The 23,883-nt window shown below is 40.3% G+C and overlaps 1 protein-coding gene across 1 annotated transcript in view; it reads left to right on the forward strand.

Moving 5' to 3' along the window:
- The window catches only part of dock1 (dedicator of cytokinesis 1), a 182,771-nt gene that overhangs the window by 137,901 nt on the left and 20,987 nt on the right, over positions 1–23,883 (forward strand). The window contains 13 exon segments of the mRNA XM_020605212.1: positions 3,807–3,885; positions 4,555–4,655; positions 9,804–9,862; positions 10,469–10,617; positions 11,731–11,816; positions 12,171–12,327; positions 13,056–13,096; positions 13,457–13,547; positions 15,594–15,713; positions 16,929–17,018; positions 18,094–18,198; positions 22,686–22,827; positions 23,014–23,095. Of these exon segments, the coding sequence (XP_020460868.1) occupies positions 3,807–3,885; positions 4,555–4,655; positions 9,804–9,862; positions 10,469–10,617; positions 11,731–11,816; positions 12,171–12,327; positions 13,056–13,096; positions 13,457–13,547; positions 15,594–15,713; positions 16,929–17,018; positions 18,094–18,198; positions 22,686–22,827; positions 23,014–23,095 (1,302 nt within the window).

Consider the following 23,883-nt stretch of genomic DNA (forward strand, 5'->3'; position numbering starts at 1 on the left):
GATTAAACAGCAAAAAACAGCAACAGAATGCATTTTCAGGGTGTCCCAAGAAATGCTTGGTGTCGTAGCTCAAGGCATAGAGCAAACATCAAATCCACTGGAAAAGTCTTTGTTTACGTTTATAGTAGCAGCTTAAATTTCCCAGTCATTAGCATTTTGCTTGTACTTGTAATGAAGTTACCCAGAACTGGTTCGTCATTGTCTCTGCCGTTGCATCTGCGCATCTTATTTTCCCTCTGCAGCACAATGACTGGCTGTAACAGATGTTGCAAGGTAGCCAAGAATCTTCCCTCTGGCATTTGGCTTTGTTAATAATGCAAGCCTAAATGAGCGGTGACACCACAGGCTGTATAATTTACAGTTAATATTCACTGTGCAGACGGTCTGGATTCACACTTGAATTGCTGTTTATGTGCAAATAATATTCCCTGAAATCAGTACCGTAATTAATTATAGACCGTACTGTAATTGCATATTGTTATAGTGTAAATCATTCCTCTTGGACTAACACAGAGAGGTATTTTTGTGAGTATATCATATTCATTAAAGGGCCATAATTTAGAAATTTCATACACATTACATATTTAAAAACTCAAGACATTAGCTCTGAATATCTTTAATCCTGTTTGAAATGGTTTCTGGAGTGTCTTAGTGAGAGCCTACTGTGAGGGAAATTATATTCTATTTTCATCCACCTCATTAAGTTTTTCACTTTAATTAATGGCAGGATGTTCTCACAGAGAAACTGTCCTATCCATTCATTAAAGCCCATTATATGTCTGCACTCAGGCAGTCTGCTGACCTTAAACAGGCTTTTAGGTAGTGGAGTTTATATGATCAAACATGAGTGACATTTGTACTCATGTTGGCATAGACATTCTGCACATCAGTCATGTAGAGAGCACAGGAAATTGCAGTTGTGCAGATCATCAGCCAGTTGTAGTGGAACCATGAAGGAGTCCCTCTACTGGAAAGGAGAAATGGTTGATTACAGCTGCTTTTTCCACGTTGAGTCATATTTAGCCACAAGCTATGAAGACTATTGATCTTGCTCCTCTCCTCCTTGTGACCCAGAAGCAGAAGCTGCGCACTGCCTTGGAAATATCAGCAGATATTACAGCTATTGGTAAATAGAAATTAATTTAGGTGGCCCAATCACATCATCCACATATATGCTAGCTTTTAAAATGAGCTGAATCGTTGACTTACTGTAAATATGTTTCATTACCAGGTCTGAGCATCATACCACTGAGTAGAGTTGCTATAAGTCAGTTTTTGTAGGTCAGTAGTTGTCTGTGTTGACACAGTAAGGCATATGATTTTCACTTTTAGTGACTTTTCACCAGCAAATGTCTATTTTTTTAAGGGGAGGGTTGATTTTGTTTTTTTCAATCCCAGTACATCTTAAAGTTGTTGTGTTTCCTGTAATCCATGGGTGGCTGTGGATCAGGGGTAGAGCAGGTTGACCTCTGATCACAGGGTTGGCGGTTTGATTCCCGTTCTCCTCAGACCATGTCTTAACGCGTCCTTAAGCATTAATACATTTTTGCTACACATTTACTGTAGCTAAGAGCCAGTCATCTGTGCATTCCTGGGCAGAGGCTGCCAGTAATGTGCTGTATGATGCAAGGAAAGCTTTAATAGTGTTGAGAATGACTTACTGAAAACAGTGCAGCTCTAAACAAACACAGTAATTGCCCATTACCAAAACCAAAATTCTAGTTAATATCAAAATAAAAACCAGACTCTAACCAATTTTCATTTATTGTAGTATCAATGTAATCTTTAATACTTAGTGTTTTTAATATTGACAATAATACGTTTTCTCTCATCATTTGAAAATTGAAACTGAAAATAATGAGCCCCCCATGCTGAGCAGTAATATTTCTCGCCCGACAGGTGCAGTGGATGGAAAACACTTTGGCATTAGTCCAGTGTTAAGCGTATCAACTATATTGGCATGTTCACAGCTGCAGAAAATTGAGTGAGCTGTGCAGAGGGGGAGCTCGTGCAGACAGGATGGTGGTAATAGGCTGTCTGAGTTTAGGTGATGGGAGGGAGGGGTCTCCCGCTCTGAGACCAGAGAGCCAGAGAAATGGGCTTCTAATGGCTTATCCAGAGGTGTTTGACAGTTGACCTTTCCAGCTAATAATTAAGGTGACTATTAATATGTATCACACATCAGTACTGAATAGCATTTAGTCAGCAATGGAGATAAATGTGGTACATGAATACTGTATAGCTCTAAAATGCCCCACATCTCACAGCGTCCTCCTCTCAACAGTGATGATTATTTCTGTTCATAATCAGTTAGACAAGGCACTGAGGGAAACCCAGTCCTGTCTCTACGCCACTAAAATTTAGACCTTGCTGTATGCTCAGGTGACAGGGACCTTTGCAGCTGAAAACCTAAAGTTAGAGACGCCTAGGTGCTGTGTGAGGAATGTCTGATTCTGTCACATGGCTTGGACCGTGACAAGGCCCTCTTGGAGCCGCCTGTGCAGTGGTGTCTGCTCACCTGCCAGTGTCGCTGACACAAGAGTTACATCTTAATGCCGCTTTAGTGCCTGCTCATAAAACCCTGATGCAATCCACTCAAATGGCATAAAGGTTGTCCTTGTTCCACCTTGCTATTTTTTATGATGCCTTCTGATGTATTGTCATATTTTGCCTTGGGCAGTTATTTGTTACTGTTTGGTTGTTAAGTATTTGTGAGGAAAACAAATCAACTGAAGCAGGGACTAAGGCTGAGAAATCACAAGAACCTGGTGTGGTTCAGATAGTTGAAATTACTCTTCTCTACATATTTTCTTCTGCGCTCATGATAAAAGGTTTTTTCTTCCATGGGCAATTCTTAAAAATGAGCACAGACATTGTTGTATGGCTGGTTTCACCAGGGAATGACGTTAAATAGTGGATGGGCCTCTGACTCTGTAAGCAGCAATCATAATTCCCCTCTAAAAGCTTCATGCCATTGAAGTTATTAATATTTAATTCTGCACCATCAGAGTGGATTAAGTCTTCAGACAGACTTGTCATTAAGGTCTACTCATCAAGTCCTTTTTCTTGAGGTTATTCTGTACCTCATTCAGCCAAAGAGAAAGATTGAACCTGTGTTTCACCTCTGAAGCACATACAGTATTTTTGATAAGGACAAATATTCATTCTTCATGGAAATTACTATTCTGTTTTACAGCATATTGTGTGTAGCATCTTTTTGCATTTTTGGACTGTTTAGGTTTCCTTTCGCAGGGACTGCTGATGGAAGGTTGTTGGCTACTGTAAATATGTCAAAGCTTCTCTTCCCTTTAATTAAGATTTATGTTTTTAAACAGGTCGCTGAGAAATGTAATAAAAATTAAAAAAAAACTCCCGACTCCTCTGCCAGTGCTTGTGTCCTAGCAGTGGTTTACTATACATATATATATATATATATGAAGTAGCAGCAATGATGCATCGTAGTTTGATCCATTAAGTGGTTTAAATGCAAGTATTTTTTATATCGCTGTATTTCCTTTTACATTGCACAGTAAATCCAGTCCATTACTATTCAGTATACAAGCATCTGTACTGTAATTGAGTATGACATTTTGTTAGGGGATCAAATGTTCACTACAGTGGTGTTTACACGGGGTGTGAATATGAATACCTGGGGGCGACTGGATCAACAAGCAAAGTAGTTTCAGTGGGCACAGAGTTGTTCAAACCTGACCTTTAAATCCATGTAATTAGAAACTGTATAATAGCCTTTATTTTAAGGTGACAAAACAAGACTGTATTCAGACACGGTCCTCTCGTCTTTTCAGAGTGTTTCTACGGGCCATTAATCAGTATGCAGCAGTGCTGAACAAAAAGTTTCTGGATCAAACAAACTTTGAGCTACAGGTAAGAGCTGAACTGATGAAAGACTGCCTCCCGAAGACAGGGTTTCTTTAGTCTAGGCAAGATTGGATGATCATTTAAGTACAATTAAAAGAAGTTTTGGAAAATATTTGGCTGCATTTTTTTTTTAGTCATCTTTTCACAGCAGTTTGATGGTGAGGCTGCTTTAATGTTTCAGATGCATTAGGCATACAGTAAGAGTTGTGTAGAGAGCATCAATTATTGTGTAATGGCTGCCAATTTGATGTGCGTTCTGAATATTTTAACCTGCTCCCTCCAGAGTAAAGCAACATTTTCTTTTTGCTTTTTAAATATCTGACATATAGAAGAATGTTTAATGTTGTCAGCAATTAAACTGCTCTGAGCTTTTAAAGCATTTATGATTTGCTTTTAGTGTGACTTATATCACTTGGAGCTATCTTTATGGTGTCTGGATAAAGCTGTTGGGCTTTCCATATTCTAAACTGCAGCTCTGTGGTGTAAAGATAATTTATCTGGATAAAATGACATAGCCTTATGCAGCCATTTTTTTTACTGGTTTAGTTTAACCAGGCATGTAAATTGGCTTATGGGCATTCTCTTAAGAAAGGGTGTGCTCTACATGTATATTCTCTTCTCGTCTTCTTTTCTCACTCCACATTCTGTCCATTTGTCTGTTTCTGTCTGAGTCAGCTGTGGAACAACTACTTTCACCTGGCTGTAGCCTTCCTCACCCAGGAGTCGTTGCAGCTGGAGAACTTCTCAAGCGACAAAAGAGCCAAGATCTTCCACAAGTAAGTGCTATTACTCTCTCAATCCACAGGACATCCTCAGTGCACACCAACGCTCCCTCCTCAGTATGAGTGTGCTCAGAGGGATTCCCAGCACCCCGTGGTTCCAGCAGAGGCTGCACTAGTTGTTTGCACTTCTCAACAAAGCAGAAGAGCCTCATAGTAACACCAGGGGTTATAGAGGGCACGTCTTTTACTCAAATCTCTGGTATCAGGCGAAGATGAGAATCCCCTTTTGGAATTAGGATAAAGGTCTTTGGTCTCTCCTCGGAGCATCTTCTACATGCTCAGAATAAAAGGGAGAACTTTTGATATCACAAAGCACAGAGGCTTTTAGTGGCTGAAGTTTTAAATCCATTAATTTTATTGCAAGACATTTATTGCTTTTGAAAATCTACTCTAAAACCTAACCCTACTTTCATCAAAGTTCAGAGAAGGGTTTCATTTCTCACCCATCCACTGACTGTAGCTACAAAAGCCATTCATCTACATTTGTATTTCTTATAGAGTCTGGTAATGCAGCCAAATGTGTAAATGCTTTCTGGGCAGACGTGGAGGCTCTCATCTTCATTTGGAGGAGCTTTTGTCACTGAAGCATTCATCACACTGGCCCTGGCTTGGCAGTGAGACGACTTCTTGGTCAGTGCTGTATTATCAGCTCTGATAAATTCCCACACAAACAGTCAGACACAGTAAACAGGACGTGCCCAACCACCCCCACCCTGCTTTTTCTCAGCCTTCCCCGAAAGAAACAGCTGTTTGATTCAGATACACAAGAACTGAATTTCCTGGCATAAGCACAGGAATGAGCTGATCTGCTGTTTTTGGACTGTTCTTTTAAGATTCCAAATATGTCATTCAAATACAACTACAGGAAGCCTTCACAGCGTGTGAAGGGGATACTCTTCAGGGTTTGTGAGCTTCTCTCACTCACCGTCTACCTCTGCCCACCCACTCACCTTCTCTGTCTCTTTGTCTGCCTCCCCCACCTTCTCTCTTTTACGTCTCCCTCTGTGCATCCCATTTCCTTGTGTGCTGGCGCATGAACTGCCAGTCCTGCCTGCAATACCAATTATTGTGCCTTGCTTGGGAGCAGAGAACAGAGGGGTAAAAGCAGAGATGTGTGGAGCGGGGCTCTTTAGTGTTCTGCATTGGCTTTTCTCCCGTGTCATACATCGTCCTGTGCTGTTTGAAGTTCTGGTCCATTACTGGTGTCTGGTGTGATCCTCATTTCCTTTTCACACTTAGACCGCCGTCACAGTCATGGACTGCGTGGCCTGAATATAAGAGTGTGTTTTTCACAATCTTTGTCTTGCATTATTTTCATAGTTTTGGCCATCAGTAGTAATAACATTGTACATACCAAGATAACTGGGGAGACTGGGAACACTCCAACACTGCCAATAAGACGAGGAGTTAAACAACCCATGTAGGTTTTGAAGAAACACCAAGGTTTGCCTAACGTAATGTATTTAGAAGAGATAATACTGTCTTTGTTCTCTGATTGAACCTTGATCTACTGTACAGTTTGTGTAGAGTAGATGGTTATTATTACTGACATGTAAGGTTTACATCATTTGGCTAAACTCTTGGCTTGTTTACAGTCTGTGTGCGTGCTGTATGAACACTCATTTCTTGCCCTGTCATACTGCTGTCTGTTCCCAAGCCTCAGCAAGAACAATGATAAGCACAAGTTTATAACTGATGCAAAGGGAAAAAATTAAAGCTCTAAGAAACTGTTGTTTCTGTAATTTTTCTTTAACTGTTCATTTAGAAGGGCTATGGCCAGAAACTGTGGAAATGCAGCTTCACGTACAGAGCTGGATAAATGAGCACACAGCATTGTCATGATATGCTGATGTGAGTGATGAGGAGGGGGACTGTCATATTGTCAGGTTTTATAACTCCCTTTTCTTTGAGCTTTGATCACATCTCATCTGTTTTTACAGGCCACTGCCTGTCGATCCTTTGTGTTTTTTTACAGGCCACTGCCTGTCGATCCTTTATTTGTTCCCCTCTTGCTGTATCTGACAACTATCTCTGTATGTTTTTCTCCATTTCTTCTGTTTTCTTCACCTCATGCCTCCAACTCCATTTCTTCTGTTCCCCTCTAAATCTTGCTCCTTGCACCCTGACCCAGTTGTATCACAAGTAACTATGAGCCCCAGTTCCATAATACTTACTGCTAACAGCTGTTCCTCTGTAGACATGTTATTTTAGAGAGCCTTCCACCCCACAGCTGACAGGTAGGTGTTGTAGGTCTTGACAACCAACAGTCATAGCTGCCAGTCCTGCTGCTTACAGGAGTGTGAACAGCACTGTGCATCTGTCTCAGCTCAGATAAGGACATGTGTGCAGTCATCTGCATGGTCATAGTGTATAAGGAGACACAAAACTGCATGCTTTCACTGGCACACGAGCAGGTTGTGAGCACAACCCTGGCCAAACTGCAAAGAAATTATTCAGCGTCTTTGCTAAAGATTCTAGCTGTGCTCTTCTCCTCTTTATCGAAATACATTTGTGTGTCTTTGAGCAATATTGGCAAAACAATCAGTTTGATTTAAGAATTATGTCAGGGCTACAGGATGCTCTGAAATGTCATGGTGTGTGAAACAGGCCTTGGATAGATATTAATTAGAGGTCAGGAGAGGTGTCAACACTTGGAGGTGAAACTCATCTTTTTACTTGACTTTACAGTGTTATGCCATTCGTGTACTAGGCAGAGGAGAGAGAGTGTCCTTGTGCCTCCATCAGTCGCTCAGTCTGATAGTCAGTCAGGCCTGATTCTCGGCATGTGCAAACAATGCAGACGCCTGCAGCGCCACCAGCTGGAGAAAGAGCAGTTTGCGAAATCGGCGTTGCTTCTTGTGGGAGTCCTGATTATGCTGACAAAAAAAATCCTATTCAAACAAACAAAATGTTTTGGAGAAAACATTGCTTCTTTGACATTTATTCATTCACAAGTCTCTTGTTGTTACAGCATTGTGTTACCAGTGTGACCTGAGTGCTGCATAACTTGCTTTTCTGTTTTAGCAGCGTGATCAGCCACGCAACCAGCTGGCTTGGTTGAGGGCAGAGACTGTGATGATTTGCCATTGCTCCAAAACAGAACCACAACATTCCAGCTCAGTGCAGTTATTCCACATGGTGAACCAGCAGTCAAAGTACATTTGATTACCTCTCAGCATGCAGTGGTGCAACTAAAGTCAGCTATACCAGTCTCGTGGAACTAGGGTGAAAACAGCCAGAAATAGTTCTCCCAGAACTGTTAACTTCATTGGGTCTTCTATATTCTTAGTCTTAAATAATATCAGGCTTGAAATTCTTATCAAATGTGCAGTTGACTTTGAAAGAACTAAAGCCATTTCTTCTGTGTCTTCTGATCGGTTTCAACTGGTCTCACTTTTGCCATCCCTGTTAGTCTCACCATCATTCACTGTCTCTCCCTCTCTGTCTTTTCCACTTCACTAGTTGTCGTTTCTGTGACCCAGGGCAGTGTGGCAGACAGGGAGACGGGCTCCAAGCTGCCGTCGAGATCAGTTCATGACCTACACATGGCAGAGCTGATCAGCTTATAAGCCCCTGTTCGCAAAAACTAGACAAGGAGTCAGGATGAGAGTGATCCTTCCTGCTTATTTTGCAAATCTTTGTTTTTTTTTTTGTTTTTTTTATAAGGGTTCTTGATGCATCAAGTTAAATTCAAAGAGCTGTTGCCAACAAAGACTGTCTGATCAAACAGTTTGCCTCATGTCATCTGTCCTCAGTCTTCTGGGTTTTGAAATGCATAAACAGAAGAGAAGAGTATAGCTGACAGCCTGCTGACTACCAGTATGTGTATGTTGCAGACTTGCCTGGGTGGGAATCATTTGTGTGCATTTATGTTTCATGGAAAGGCAAAGCAAACTAACTTACCATGGTCAAGCCACCGTGAATCTGTTTAAACAGTTATTATATGCTGGTGTAATGGTTGTCATTTAGGCATGCACGTGAGCGACTCAAGGAACTGTTCTCAACTATTCACAGTATTTGCTCTTTGCAAGAGGAAACAGGAAATATTATTTATCTTTACCTTGGTCACTGCATATGTCGACCTCTATCAGGGCAAAGCAGTGCCCAGAGAAGGCATGAAATTCATCTTTGGCTCTCTGATACCTGGAATAATCATTAAAAATATATCTGATAAATCAAAGCACTTGCCACATTGTTCATGCTTGTTTTTAAGAGTCCAAGTTCTGTGTTTACTTTTCCTTAGTTTTTGGATTCATTCTTTTTTCTTTTTCATTCTCTTTTTTTCTTTTAATATCTACTGATATTTTCATATTGGAAGCAACAACACTGACTTTGATACATGCAGCAGTGGCACAAATGGAACATAACATGACATATTGAGGTTCCAGTCCACTTACACTCACCAGCCGCTTTATTAGGTACAACTGTAGAATTGTATGCACTTCAGTGCAACACTTCCTTGCCTTGTCCTTGGGCAAGTCACTGAACCCCCCCGTTGCCCCCGATGGTTAGAGCCATCGGTGAGTTGGCGCCGCAGATGGCTGCCTCAGTTCTGTACCAGAAAAAAAATTCCTTGTGTGTAACAAACTTGGCCAAATAAAGGTGATTATCATTATTCTGTGAGTATGATTATTAACATCTGTGTTTATGAAGTGCAGATGTTTCAGTTTTTGATAACAGTGTCATAAATGTATCCATTCAATTATATGTTACTTATTGAAGCCATAGTTAAAGGTGGTGTTCTACTGGACTGCATTATATTTAGAGGTGTCTATATTTTTGTCCTCCTGAGCTACATACATGAGAGGCCCAGAATATTAGGAACACCTCTGAATATAATGTAGTCCAGCACAACAACACCTTTAACTATGACCTCAATAATAAACATAGAATTGAATTTATACCTTTATGACACGTTCACCAAAAACAAATAGGTGGAGCGTCATAAACACAGACGTTAAGGCTGAAGTGTTGCCGACTGTTGTACAGATGTACCTAATACAGTGGCCAGTGAGTGTACATACAGTATGTCACACAGCTTTAGGCTAGAATGAGTTTACCCTTGATCTCCAAATAATTTTTGTTTTATCTACGTCTATATTGTATAAGCTTGTGTAACATTTTTTAATTTTTGTTTTTCAGGTACCAGGACATGAGAAGACAGATTGGTTTTGAAATCAGGGATATGTGGTACAATCTAGGTAAGTTAACTCCATTGTCAATCAGTTTTGCTTTTGCCTAACCAAGAATAAATCATTTTTCCCTGAATAAATTCAACAAGGATCAGTAAAGTAGCAATTGACATGTGTTGAAGTGTTGTTTTCTCAATTTGTGTTTTTGATTATCTGCCAAGTCAGCAAGTCGTTATAAACCCGCCCAGCAAAGAGCAGCAGCTAAATACAGGCAATCATGTTAATTATGTTTTGTGTTGTGTGATGAGAGAGACAAGTCTCAATGTAATGAGACTAGTATGGAGATTGGGTCACCTTATTTAAACTTATCTCTCTGTAACTTGCACCTTCTGATACCCTAATTAGAGGTTTCCATCAGATTAGGTTGACTCATTCAATGGGTTTTTAAATGAACTCTGTTTTTTACCTACGAAGTTAGCTGGTGAAATTATTTACCACGATTGTTACTGAAAAGGACAAATGAACCTGATGTCTTTTTTTATTTGCAACAGCCACTTTTAAATCTGCAGCACATTAAGGATGAATTAGCATCAACATGTTGTTTGTTCATATTATAAATTAACTGTGTAGTATACTCTGCATTTCTGTGTAAATGTACTGTCTTTCCTCTCTTAGGGCCCCACAAGAAGAAATTCATTCCAGAGATGGTGGGTCCAATCCTGGAGATGACACTAGTTCCTGAGATCGAGCTGCGAAAAGCCACCATTCCCATCTTTTTCGACATGATGCAGTGCGAGTTCCACTTCTCAAGCGGCTTCCAGCTGGTGTGTTGTCTGATACATGAAATAACTGTAGCAAAATGACACAAGACAGAAAAGTAGAATGCTAGTATACTTTATGGAAATCAGTGGGTGTTGGTGTGGAAATCTGAGGCAGAGTGAACAGTAATGAAGGATGGTCCATCTGAGAAAACTGCTTCTTGTAATTTTGCAAATCTCATTTTGTTGTGCTGCAATTATCAACAGCCTTGGTAAATGGAACTTAATACAATGCCTCATTACAGTGCAAAATTAGGCCTTTCTGTATGTGGAAAACTATTTGGCTACAGCTGTTTTACCATATTATGTCTCAGGCAGTTTTCAGTTTTGTGATAATCGTTTGTGGGCTCTGAAACTATGTGATGTTTATTGTATCAAATTATTAGGCAACACAACGTCTGTCCTGTGTTGACTGTGTGTCACCATCATGCCTTTGTCAGATCAGCTCTGCCAATAGCTCAGGCTGTTTGGGGTGGAAATGGAAGGAGCACTGCTAATTAAGTCAATGTGCCAGTCAGTATGGGGGCTCACTGGAGGTGTAAGCCACTTTCTTTGTTTGTCCCTTTAGTGAAATGTGATCAATTTCACTTTGGCCTGAACCCTTTTTATGCTGTAAGCCAGTCATATTGCCTTTGCTGAGTCTCTCCCTTTCTTTGTGTGTGTTGTAAATCCTTGGCTTAACAGAGAGCAGCATTTATTTCTTTTCTTACTTGGCTGCACTCTCTTGTTCTGTGTTTGTGCCTGGCCAACACAGCAAGCACTTCCAAAAGCCGGTGCAAATTATTTTGTTTCAGCATAATAAAACCAGTTTTTTTTATATAGCTGCCACTGTACATACACAGATAATGTCCATGTATCACTGTCAGAAGCCACAGTAAGAAAGATTTGTCACATGTTTTGTGTTATTTACACAGATAAGAAAAGCTTTAATAATTAACATAGAAAATACCAGAACTCAGCCAGCTGGGCTGCAAGAGAGGGGCGATTAATGTCAAAGCACAGTCCCCTCAACCAAACCTTGATCCAGAGAGAGCGAGCCGGAGTGAGACAGGGAGATGACGTTAATGAATTGAAAAATTAGCTACACTGATTATTTATGCCTGCTATGTCGAATTGCAGTTTGAGAACGAGATCATCACCAAGCTGGATCATGAGGTGGAGGGGGGCCGTGGAGACGAGCAGTACAAAGTTCTCTTTCAGAAAATGTAAGTGTTGATTAATGGGCAGGAGTACGCCTGAGCCTCTCACAAGTTAGATAATACTAATTGCAACATAGCACTCCTCAAAATAATCACAGTGTGCTGATGATCACAGGACTTCTCATCACAGCTTGCCACTGTGATATTTGCTTTCAGCACAGTTGGAAGCTAACTCTGCTTTAATAGGCAAGAAAATAATGTATCTTCATATCCTCACTGGCAAAGTTTGACATTTTAAACTGCTGAAAAATCTCTTACATATGCTTCATGTGCTTCCTCTCTGCCTCTGGCTTTTCCTGTTTCACACATAAACCACCACTGCACCCGGCCACTCCAAACAAACACAACAACAAACGTTAGTTTACTGGAGCACTGCAGGAAGCACAGGTACTTGGCCAAGACAGGCGAGAACTTCGTCACTCTGGTGGTTCGTCTGCTGGAGAGGCTGCTGGACTACAGGACCATCATGCATGACGAGAACAAAGAAAATCGCATGAGCTGCACTGTCAACGTGCTTGTAAGATAGCTTTTTTCAGTTACTGAGTACATACTGTATATACAAACTCATTAATTATGACCCATAATCACATGGAATCCCTTGCATGAAATTACATGTATATATCACATATAGAGAACTCTGTGTTATCAACAGAGGCATTGTTCATAAGCTATTGTCAATAAAGTGACTATAATGGCATGTGCCTACCCACAGTCAACAAACAATAACAACCCCCTTGACATATCACAGTGCATTAAGATGTTATCCCAGAGCAGCTCACCTGAAAAACACCTCTTTTCTATGGAGTGGCATTTTGTCTGGGAACATGAAAATGTCAGTTTTGTCTCACATGACTACTGGCCTATTCAACAGTTATTTAAGCCATGTTCTCTCAGTGTTGTATCAGGTTTTGTAAAGTGTAAGCTTTCAGTTTTTGGCCAGGAGAGCAGCATGACAGCCTACCACTGTGATTCTGATGGCAGCCAGCTTACTTTTTTGCAGTAGGTATTTTACATTTGCCCACTGCAAGCCAGGACATTATTTATTTGTAGTTTAAAAAGTGAATTTGTCACAGTGCCAAAATATAGATTTAAAAATACTGTAATCTAAAATCCAGAAATTTGTAGTTATCCAATGTAAGCATGATACAGTGAACATTTTTAAACGGTATAATGGCATTGTTGCCAGTGGAAATCTTTGAACCTTTTAAAACCCATTTTAATGTCACTTCTCTTTCCTTCCTGTAGAACTTTTACAAGGAGATAGACCGAGAGGAAATGTACATTAGGTAAGACCCAGCCGTAGTCAGTCCTGTGCCTGTTCAATACAGTGTGATCAGATTTCTGGATATTCCATCCTTTCAAGGCAATTTGGGCACACCCATAAGGTACATGCAGTAGCATGCAGTACATTGAGACTTGGTAAATGTTTACCTGCCAAAGATTAAAGGCTTTACATTTAGCTGCTTTCCTCCCAGCCGTACACCCCCAGAGATCCAGAATAAACTATTTTTGTTAAAGTACACTGGGGGGAAAAAAGGCTGTCAGGACATATCTGTCTAGCAGAGCTAGCTTCCTGTCTGTTGTTAAAGTGTGAGTGACCCACTCAGACATGACCTGTACAGAAAATCATTGCTATTTCCTGCCAGGTACCTGTACAAGCTGTGTGACCTCCACAAAGAGTGTGACAACTACACTGAGGCTGCCTACACCCTGCTGCTACATGCCAAACTGCTCAAGGTACACAGACACAACACCAACAGCAAATAAATAACTAGAAATACACACAGCCATGCGACAATGCTTACAACAGCACAGACTGTAGAACCCAAATCCTTTCAGGCTATTCTCCGATGGAATTTAACCTCAGTTGTGCATCTGTAAATTTGAATGTGTACAGGAATAGTGCCTAGCATTTAAAAAAGTGAAAGTTAAGACATTTTAATGCGTTAAAAAAGCAGGTATAGCCACCTGGGGTGCTTCAAGATACAGGTGCGCTTTTGTCCTCTTTGTCAGCTGGAAACAAAAGAAATATCTTGGCTCAGTGCAAGGCCTCTGGTGTAAGTTGCAGGTTTCTACCACGCTTTTAATACAGTAATTTCTTAAATTGGATACGTAAATATTTGTTAACTATCACGAAGCATTTTTTTAAGAACACGGCTTTTTGTTAATATAGAGCTGTTGTCAGCCCCAGAACTTTCTATTTCTAGCTAAAAATATACCACATCCACATATAAAACTCCTTATTCAAAGCACAGCAGTGACTGTTCCCAGGTGGTTTTCGGTATACTCTAAATATGGAGTTGGTCCTTTCTACCTTTTATCCAGAATCGTTGCACCCAGCACCTCATCTGTGTTGCATAAATAGCTGGCTGCTTCAGTCTTCATTCAGGTCCCAACAGAGTAGAGCAGGCTGTGACAGGATCACGTTTTCCTCACCGAGCACTCACACTAGCATTTGCAGGAATTGTTTTTGCTGTTATTGTTTTAATTCAACTCATCTCCTGGCAGCTGTTGTAATCCTGATAAATGCTTACCTTCAGAGAAGGATTCACTGATATGTAGTGGAAATTGGTTAAATCTGTTCCATGAGAGTCTGGATAAGTCCTTTCTTCTCCAGTAAGCTGTCCTGTGTAATCTTTGAAGATGTTGTCCTCCTTTTGTATTCACACACAGGCGTGTGTATACAATCTTAAATGAGGATGAATAATGGAATTATAATTCATCCACAAACTGTTACAGAGTAGATTACCTTCAGCCATATAAGAACATTTGATGAATTTACAGTATTTTGTGATTTGTCACCAATATATCAGCACTTTAGTCTTGTAAATGTAGGGTCACTGGCTGCCCATGAGTAAACAGAGAGCCTTTTACCATGTAAATACTGCAAAGAATCAATAACCGGATTCAAAGCCTCCCAGCATCCCCCTTCATACTACAGCAACAATGCACAGAGCAATTATTTTTCCATCCATCTCTAACACTGGATATACATTTTTTCACTTTGGTATTTAAATGTGGCCCTCAGACAAAACTTGGTCAGGTTTTCTCAGAAATCTTAACTCTTTAGGTTACTCTCAGCACAGCACTACAGCACAGAACCCCAATTAAAACTGGCTGGTAAGAAAATCATACCTGGCAGGATAGATAGGATTTTGCTTCCTTGACACAGAGGCCATTCACCATCTCTCCGTTAACTGGCCTGCTCTAGCTTGTCAGAAGCCTTATTGTTCTCCATGCTGGGCATGATGAAATGCACAGTCAGCATTCTGTGTGTATTTTGCATAATTCTTCCTTGTCTTCTGTTGCTTACAAAATCAAGAAGAATTTGTAATGAATACAATTAGACTGCTGTATGACTCCGTTGTGGCTGTTGTTTATTGTTAACACAAGCATAAGTGATGCTTTTCTGTGCTCCCCTAGCTCCACTTCACTTAACTGGATCGGCTTCCAATGGGCTAACAGACTCAAGGACAGTTTTGCATTGTGGGGATTTTGTTTTTAATACTCTTAACAACTAGTATTAGCCACTGAAAGCTGCAGTATGTACTGTGTTCATGTTCTGTCTGAGCCATTCAGTATGGCTTGACGCCGTTTTCATTGCCCTGCCACAATGCAGGGCAGCTTTTAAAAGAATAGATCACGTCAGTCACATCATGAACACATCTATCTCACCCGTTTGCATTGGCTATAATTCAGCAATTTATTTCTTGTCAACTGTTCCCCTTTTACTTTGTATTTTATTACACGGTGTTGACCCCAATTTTAACTTGTGCTTTGTAGTGGTCAGATGAGCAGTGTGCAGCCCACCTGACCCAGAGAGACGGCTACCAGGCCACAACTCAAGGACAGCTCAAGGACCAGCTCTACCAGGAAATTATCAATTACTTTGACAAGGGCAAGGTAAGAGACACCCACACATACTGGCACCCTCACTCTTACACATGGAAGAGTGGTCCTAGTGATGATATATCCTGGATGTTGAAAATGATATTTTTAGATGCTGTCTTCTGTTAAATACATCTTCTGGCATACAAAGGTAGGGTTTGTAGAAGAGCAACTGAACTGAAGTTTTTTTTATTTATTTTCAGCAGAACAGGCATTGTAAATAATCTTTTTTTTAGCTGATGCTCTTATGGATGAAGGCATGTATCAGACCACACAAGCATTAATGTGGCTCTTTTCTATTGTACCTTAGCTCTCATAAAATGTTTTTTCTGCTTCTCTCTCCCAGTGTCTTTATCTCATTTTTTGTTCCACTTCAGTGACATACTTGAATGCTATCTCTGCATTGTCAGGTGAAGACCAGGTGGTTTTAGTTGCACTGGACTTGGTTTCTGTGAGATTTATTTTATAGGAGAAAAATGTCTTTTGGCCTGTTAGCTAAGCTTGGAATGGGTCTTCAGGACTGCAGCCAGGGCTTCTTGGAGAGGATGTCCCAAGGCTTTGCATGTATCATCAGTGTTGGAGTGCAGCTGCAGCTCCTGGTTCTCTAGCCAACTTTCACTCAGCAAAGCTAAGGAGACAACAAATTGAAAGAGCCTTGGATAAACACACATACAAACATACCAGAGTGATCGGGAAGTATTACACTGGCTTTAAGAATACATGAACAGTAGAGAGGACAGTATCAAATGACAACAGTTTCTAAGAGTGTCACCAGAGTCATCCAGAAAACAGTCCCAGATGGTGTTGCCACCAATGCTCTCACTGATGGCAGGCTGATCTGAGTAGCAATCTGGACTCAGTCCACACCCAGTTTGGCCCAGATCAGTTCAGCCCCATCTAGTCTGTCAAGAAGCCACTTAAAAGCCTTTCAACATGTTTGAGTGGCTCCCATCTATCTGTGACACCACTCTATTGCACTAGATGATTCTCAAAGGGAAGATATTTCATTAATAAATCAGCTTCTCTCAAAATGTACTGACAAAACAAGAAGAGTTCACATATTTTTTATTTTTTTCAAAAAGTCCTGTATTGAATACCATTACCTGTAAGAGAGAGTTTGTGTCAGTCAGCTGGCAAAACTGGAATGCTTTATTTCAGCTTGAATTTTGATGCTTAGTTTATTTACTAACTGTTTACTACTGTCTACAATTCTGTTTATGTGCCTAGTAGATGTGGGAGGAGGCAATCATTTTGGGAAAGGAACTGGCTGAACAGTATGAGAATGAAATGTTTGACTTTGAGCAGCTCAGTGCATCCTTGGTAAGTAATATTTTTGATGAACTGCACCTTCGTCCAAACATTATATGGACAGTCACTGCTCAGTGACGTAATAGACAATGAACAAGTTGCCTGTTTTTTAAGAGAGAGAAAGTAGACTCCAATATACTTACTGTTTTTATTTAACCACTATTTAAGCAGGAAAGCCTCTTGGAGATTAAATCACTTGTTTAAGGGCATTTTCACACCTGTAGTTCATTCACACTAGTCCGAATGGTTTTTAAACTTGGTCCGTTTTCACTTTGGTTTGGTTTCCTTTCAAACAGATAAAAATCCAAGCGAACCAAAATACATCACTTTCAAATCATGTTAAGAACATTCCCTTCTCTCACTGATTTAAGGTGTCTAGTGTGGGAACGGCAAAGATCCGTGTTCTCTACCGGTCAATAATCCTGTGATATAAATTTGTTTATATCACAGGAGAAAAGGTATAATAAGCATTTGCTCATAACTGTGGTAATTATTTGCACAATAAACCAAGTAAAACTATGTCAACAGACCTCCTAATATACTTCGAGAAAATGTATTGTAAGTACAATATTGCTTCATACTTTGCAAAGAAGACATGCGGCCTACAAACGACTGAGTAGAACAAGGAAGCAAATATTGAGTATATACAATGACATGTTGAACCACTTAGCTCAAACTTGGATTGCACTCTTTGTAGTTCGTCCAGATCGAGGTCGGATCATGTTCACACAAACAAACCGCTCCAGATTTTGTTTGGAACTGTACTGAGACCACATCCAGGAAAGGGTTTCAGTACAGTTGTTTTGGTCCGTGCCCGAGTGTGATTGCTACCTGGCCTAACAAACCGCACCAAAGGGGAAGATGAACCAGGGTTCGATTCAACCAGATTCAACAAGGCAGGTGTGAAAGTGTCCTAAGAGTGACCAAGAAATGCAGCAACAAGATAAAACAGATGGCACAACACATTACAAGATCATAATTTAAAAATACCTTTATCAAATTTGCTAAATCACCAATAAGGGCATACAAAGGAGAATATATCAGTGTATTTAATGCCACTGAAGCTTAACATTGAATCTCCCAACAGCGTAAGCAGGCCCAGTTCTATGAGAACATAGTGAAGGTCATCCGGCCCAAACCAGACTACTTTGCTGTAGGCTATTACGGCATGGGGTTCCCCTCCTTCCTGCGTGTGAGTACTCCCGTCAACATACATCTGCCACAGCTCTCAGCACCCAGCAAACGGTTGACAGTACTGTGACTTTACTTAGTCCACAGCCTAAGCCGCCAAATCATGCTTTACATGTCTAGCTCCCACAGGCTTTGGTTGTTTTGGCTGGATTCACTAGATGAACATTGCACCTGGTCTGGTTTTCACTTACTTTCTCACTGACAGAAAACAAACTGAATCATAGCATCTTTACAACAAATCATAACAACTGCTCTGTGTGGGCTGCAGAGTAAATCCAGGATAATGTGCTGGGTGGATGCCTTTCAATGTGGGAAAAGTGGGTCTCATGGAAAAGGGCAGAGAGCTGTGAATTAAAAACAAACTCTTCCTCCCACACCTCACCTTCTCCTCTCTCTTTCATGGTCTGTCTCTCCCAGCTTCTTTACACTTTCTCCTTACTATGTTTTTAGTTTGTACTATATTTCTCTGTAAATCACTTTGGCCACTGGTCAGTTGGTCAATATTCCCCCAAATCTACCACCACAGTACATAGCTATAAACACTCTGCCACCCCCGACAAATGATCACAAGAACTGACCCAGTCTTATTTGTTCAATCAAAAGGCTGAAAACACTGGAAATGTTGCCATTAATTTATTAATCATTAATTTCATCTGAGCACCCTTTTTCCACAGCATGAGTTGGGTCTGCATCAGAAGGTGTCCTATCACCGCCTGCACAACAAAACAGCCAATACAAAGTGAGAGGAAGTGGTACAGTCCTCTTGTAAATTGCTTTTGGTGGCTGCTGATTCATGGTTTATAACCCACAAACATCCAGGTATAGGCTTATTTAGATAGTTGGGGCTTTACTCCAAATGTTCCTGCAAGTGCTGGTGTGGTACAGTGGATGCCATAATTTCTTAAATGACCACTATTAGTCAGCTGTTGATGATTACTGTACACTTGGATACTAAACCTGAGCAGATCCGTATTTCCCCTCCAAATGGCCTGGCTGGCTGTGCCAATCTGATCACATCTTATCACAAATTAAGTAAGTTCATGTTTAATAGCTGGTTGATAGCTCCTTACCTGCCTTATTAAGTGTCCAGGGTGCTGCTGTGTTCATATCAGACCTCTTTTGCTCTGTCTGTGAAGGGTGTCTTGTTCTGTCCACATATCAGATTTTACTGAAGCCGAAAATTCAATGAATGTAGGGATTTCTGTGGGTGAAGCTCTGGGTTTAATGTTACATCAGAGCCTTTTTCCAAACACTGTTTATAAGAAGAAAAATAGCAGTGCTGACAAAATGCTATTTGTTTGCTTTCATTGAATTCTCCATTGCCGCTGTTTTTAGGCTGTCTTCTGACACACTACTGAAGGTGTTGTTTTTTTGTGCAGTGAGGAATTAAAGCCACATAAGCAACACACCAAATGACCCTCAGATCATTTGAATTTCAAGTTCCAATAATGGTGATCCCCTGATTATACCCTTTACATCCTATTATGAGAGAGAGCAATTCTTTTTTTTCTTTTTGCTACTTTTTGATCTCCATGTGCCCCTCTTAACCCTTTTCATCTAGCAGGGCAGAAACTCCATTACAGACGGGGCAAGCTGCGCTGCCCTGTTCTAACTGGCTATTTAAACACCGTTGAGATCTTTTTCTCTTTCTCTTTTTATTTTTTCCACAGTGGTTTCACCTTACCCGAAATAACCAGGGCTGGTGTATGCATAGTTGCCTTTGCCAATAAGAATCTCTGATAAATTTGCCCATTTCATTTATTTTTTTATATTGTGGCATATTTTATGTTGCAGTAGTGTGTACATGCGGGTCTTGATTTCTGACCCCAGTAATATTGGCCTTTGTTTTGCCTAATTATTTTTACCGCTGTTATAAACTGTGTTGTGGATTGAACACAGCCAATCAGATATAAAATGCTTTGTTCTGACAGAGTGTCTCTCTTGTACCATGGCTCTTACATGTTTTTGTTACAAGGCGTCTAAATTTATACACCCTCTTGAAATTGTTCATAATTATGTTTAAAGATTTTTGTGAGTACTTACAGAAGTATTCATGTTTGAATTACTAATTAAGATAAATATAGTATGAAGGGTTGTTGCTCTTTGTGTTGCCACATCAGTGTTCTCAAAGAAAAGTCATTTATGTGAGGAAAATCAATACTCTGATGGTATTTTATCTACTTCCCTTGAGAATTGATTTTATGCAAGAGTGCCCAATTTAGCTGCTTATGATTTATTAGTCATTAATGTGGTTGGACACCAGGGTAGTTGCTAGGCTCTACATCGTGTGATTTGTTTAGGACTACAGATGCAACGAAGCCACTTGTCCCAATAATCTTCTCTTATACGTAGTTCTGTGTGTAAAAACCCATTGATGTTTGTTTGTTTGTTTCCGTTGGTGGGTACCTTTGGAGACTGTTAAATCCTTCTGTTATTAGCGAAAGAAGTATTGTAAAGACCAAATATTTTTCTGAAGTCATCATTTCAGCCTTGAAAATTACCATATAGCAGCGCTTTGAACGAGGACCAAAAGCTTCTGTTGGATTTGTTTGCTCTGTAAGGAATCCTGGGTTGTTTTCAGCTGTTAGACATGTTAAACGTATTCTCAGTTTTTCAGACAGATTTCATCTACAATTGTTTCTCTCACTTAACATCCAGTTGGTGTATTTCTCCTCCTCTCCCTTCTTTTCCTGTAAGTCCTAAACTTTACTTAATCCCCATATTGAATTTCCTGTGAGCGCTCAGCATAAAGAGCGAACTGAGGGTGGCTTGAAATATGTATCCTGACACACCACATTTGGAGACACTCGGATATGAGCTGTCATGTTCTATCATTCAAAATGTTCCTCAGACAGACCCTTGAGCGTACTCAAAGAGAAGAAGGAATGTTCCTGGTTCATACATTTTTAGGAACACTCTGTGCACCTTTTTCATATAATTTATTTGTTTTAGAATAAAACAAAATGACCCATGTCGCCGTCATTTCAGCCTTATATGATTTGGCAATAGTTTGAAAGGACGCATATATACATTTTACAGACTTATTCTGGTAGAAAAAAAGTGAAATACCTGAGGAGAAGCCCTTACAGTACATTACAAATCTTTCAGTCTTGCTGCAAGCACGTCTAAGTTTCATTTGAACTTGATGACACTGTAACAATAAGAACTTTTGCTGCTTTGTCCCTTTGTCTCTCTGGCTGTATGAAATTGCTTTTCACCTACCAGCCAAGAAAGAACAGACCATTTTTGCATGAATTATTATCTCAGTCAGAGTGATTTTCTTTGCCAGAACAAGCTAGTGTAGGTTTGAGGCTAATGAAAATGCGAATCGTGACACTGAGGTGTACACGACCAGAATGCTCAACAACATAATGTGAACTTCAGTTGATGGAAAAGATTTGGTGTTCTCAGCCAGATTTGAATGATTTAGACAAAAAAAATAGAAGACAAATCTCACTAGCTGGGGAATTGTTGTGTGTATTGTCAAGCAGATTCAGTAGCTCCTCCTGTGATTGGAAGGGATGACTCTGGAAATCAGTGTGCTTTTGTCAACGTATCCATCAAAGCAAAATTGAAAATGGCCCCAGCATACTTCATGGCTGCAATTTCTTTAATTAATTGGGGAATTCAGATGTGTACTTTGCATGAACATAGGGCCCACTGTGTGTGAGCTATTGTGCAGTTCAGAACTATGGCAGAAAGAAGGAAATGTAAAAATGTCGAGGTTATTCTCCCTAGATAATATCTGGCTGTCAAGTGTGTAATGTCCCTGTTAATCCAATGAATGAAGCTAGTAATTCATACAGTGGAAGGCCCGTTATGACATGTACAATGTGATGGTTTTCCGAAGAGATAAAGCTGCTAAGATGTGAATTGGAGGTGGAGAAGGGCCCAGCCTCAGCTGCCATAATCCTACTACACTGATTTGAAATTGGCAATATGTCTGGACCATTACACTAGTTTGAAGGCAGCTGTATCAGCAGCTGAAGATAGCAGCAGCCGTTTGTGAAAGAGCTCCTGCAAAGTGGTAGTAGCCAATTACAGTCTGAACCAGCCCACACCGAACTCAACTGGAACTGACTAATCGCTGAAACAGCGCCAAGAACTTTGTCACCCCCATTTCCAAGTATTTTAAATGTAGATTATAATAATGCATTTTAACGCAGCCACAGGTACCAAGCCAAGTAGATTTCACAAATCAAAGCTGCTCTCATCCATGTTAGTTTCGTTTAATATAATTTTCACTCATATCTTTGTCCCATGTTTGTGCTTACTCCTATCACTAACTGAATTTTACCTCTGAATCTAATCTTCTTGTGAAATTGTCTTTGAAATGACATCAAATACTGTCACCACTGCCATATTCATAAAATAGGGACTGTACCTTATGTCCACATAATGTTTGCAAATTAACACCAGCTTGCACAGTTGTGTGCCTACATTTATATACATATCCAAGGTCTCACTGTTGCCTTTATTGTGCTTCAGAACAAAATGTTCATCTACCGTGGAAAGGAATATGAGCGCAGAGAGGATTTCGAAGCACGCCTTCTCACACAGTTTCCCAACGCAGAGAAGATGAAGACGACCACACCGCCTAGCGAAGACACAAAGTGCTCTTCTGGACAGTGTATCCTCAGCATGATTCACTGATTCAGTTTAAACAGTGATTTTTAAATATTACATTTAAGCTTTTGAAATGTATTAGTTTTAATTTAAAATAATAAGATGGTAGTTTAATTACAATTATCATTAGGTCCTAAATATTCATTTAGGCTTCACAGCTTCATTTATTTCTTTGATAATTCTGCAAAAGACATTCAGTGTTTCACAGTGAAACCCATCCTAGACCTGCCGGCCAAGTTTCAAAACAAGCCCGTCTCTGAACAAATACTGAGGTAAGCATGATATCGCCACTCTGCATGCATTTAGAGAGTCACACTGCATGAATTTCAGTCCAGCAAAGCTCTGTTTTCATGCCACAGTCATTCAAAAACAATTTAAAGTGCTTGTGATGACATGCAAAAGGGCATTTACATTTTTTTTTTTAGAGCGGGTGTGTTGAGGGCCGCTGTGGTAAAGTCGATTAAATCTTGATGTATATGTGTGTCTGTGTAGAACAAACAGCGGTTGACTTTCCTGTTGTTCTCATGGTTATTAACTTGGAGCAGCCATCTGCTATTAGTCACTGTGCCAAGTCCAACATTGCTTCTCTGACATTAATACCTTTGTGTCGTGCACTGGGGCCACAACTAACAGAGGGGCCCCTACACTCCCCCTTGTTTGCCCAATCAGTACCTCATCCATGCACTGCATCACTTAGCTGTGCAAATTCACTTTGATATGCCACCCAATGCATCAATGGACATAATTAAAACAAGACATTTACTTGGAAAAACTGTTAGGCATATATACCTGGGCACTGATCTTATCACAAGTCTTCAGCCTTGGTCACATCCCCCTGCACTGATCCCTTCAGCAGCCTGTTTGCTTGTTTGCTAACTGTGTCTGATTGGAATATGTAACTCTGTTAATAGCCTAGATTAGACAGCCGTGTTTAGAGAGCGATAAAGAATCGTTCCACACCAACTGTCTGTCCATCTCTCTCACTCTCTGCCAACTTTATCCTCTGTTTCTTTCTTCAGCTCTCAACATGCCTTTTCCAGATTGTCTCTCTGTGTCCTGT

The sequence above is a fragment of the Monopterus albus genome, unplaced genomic scaffold (assembly GCF_001952655.1).
Source record: "Monopterus albus unplaced genomic scaffold, M_albus_1.0 scaffold69.1, whole genome shotgun sequence".
Lineage (NCBI taxonomy): Eukaryota > Metazoa > Chordata > Actinopteri > Synbranchiformes > Synbranchidae > Monopterus > Monopterus albus.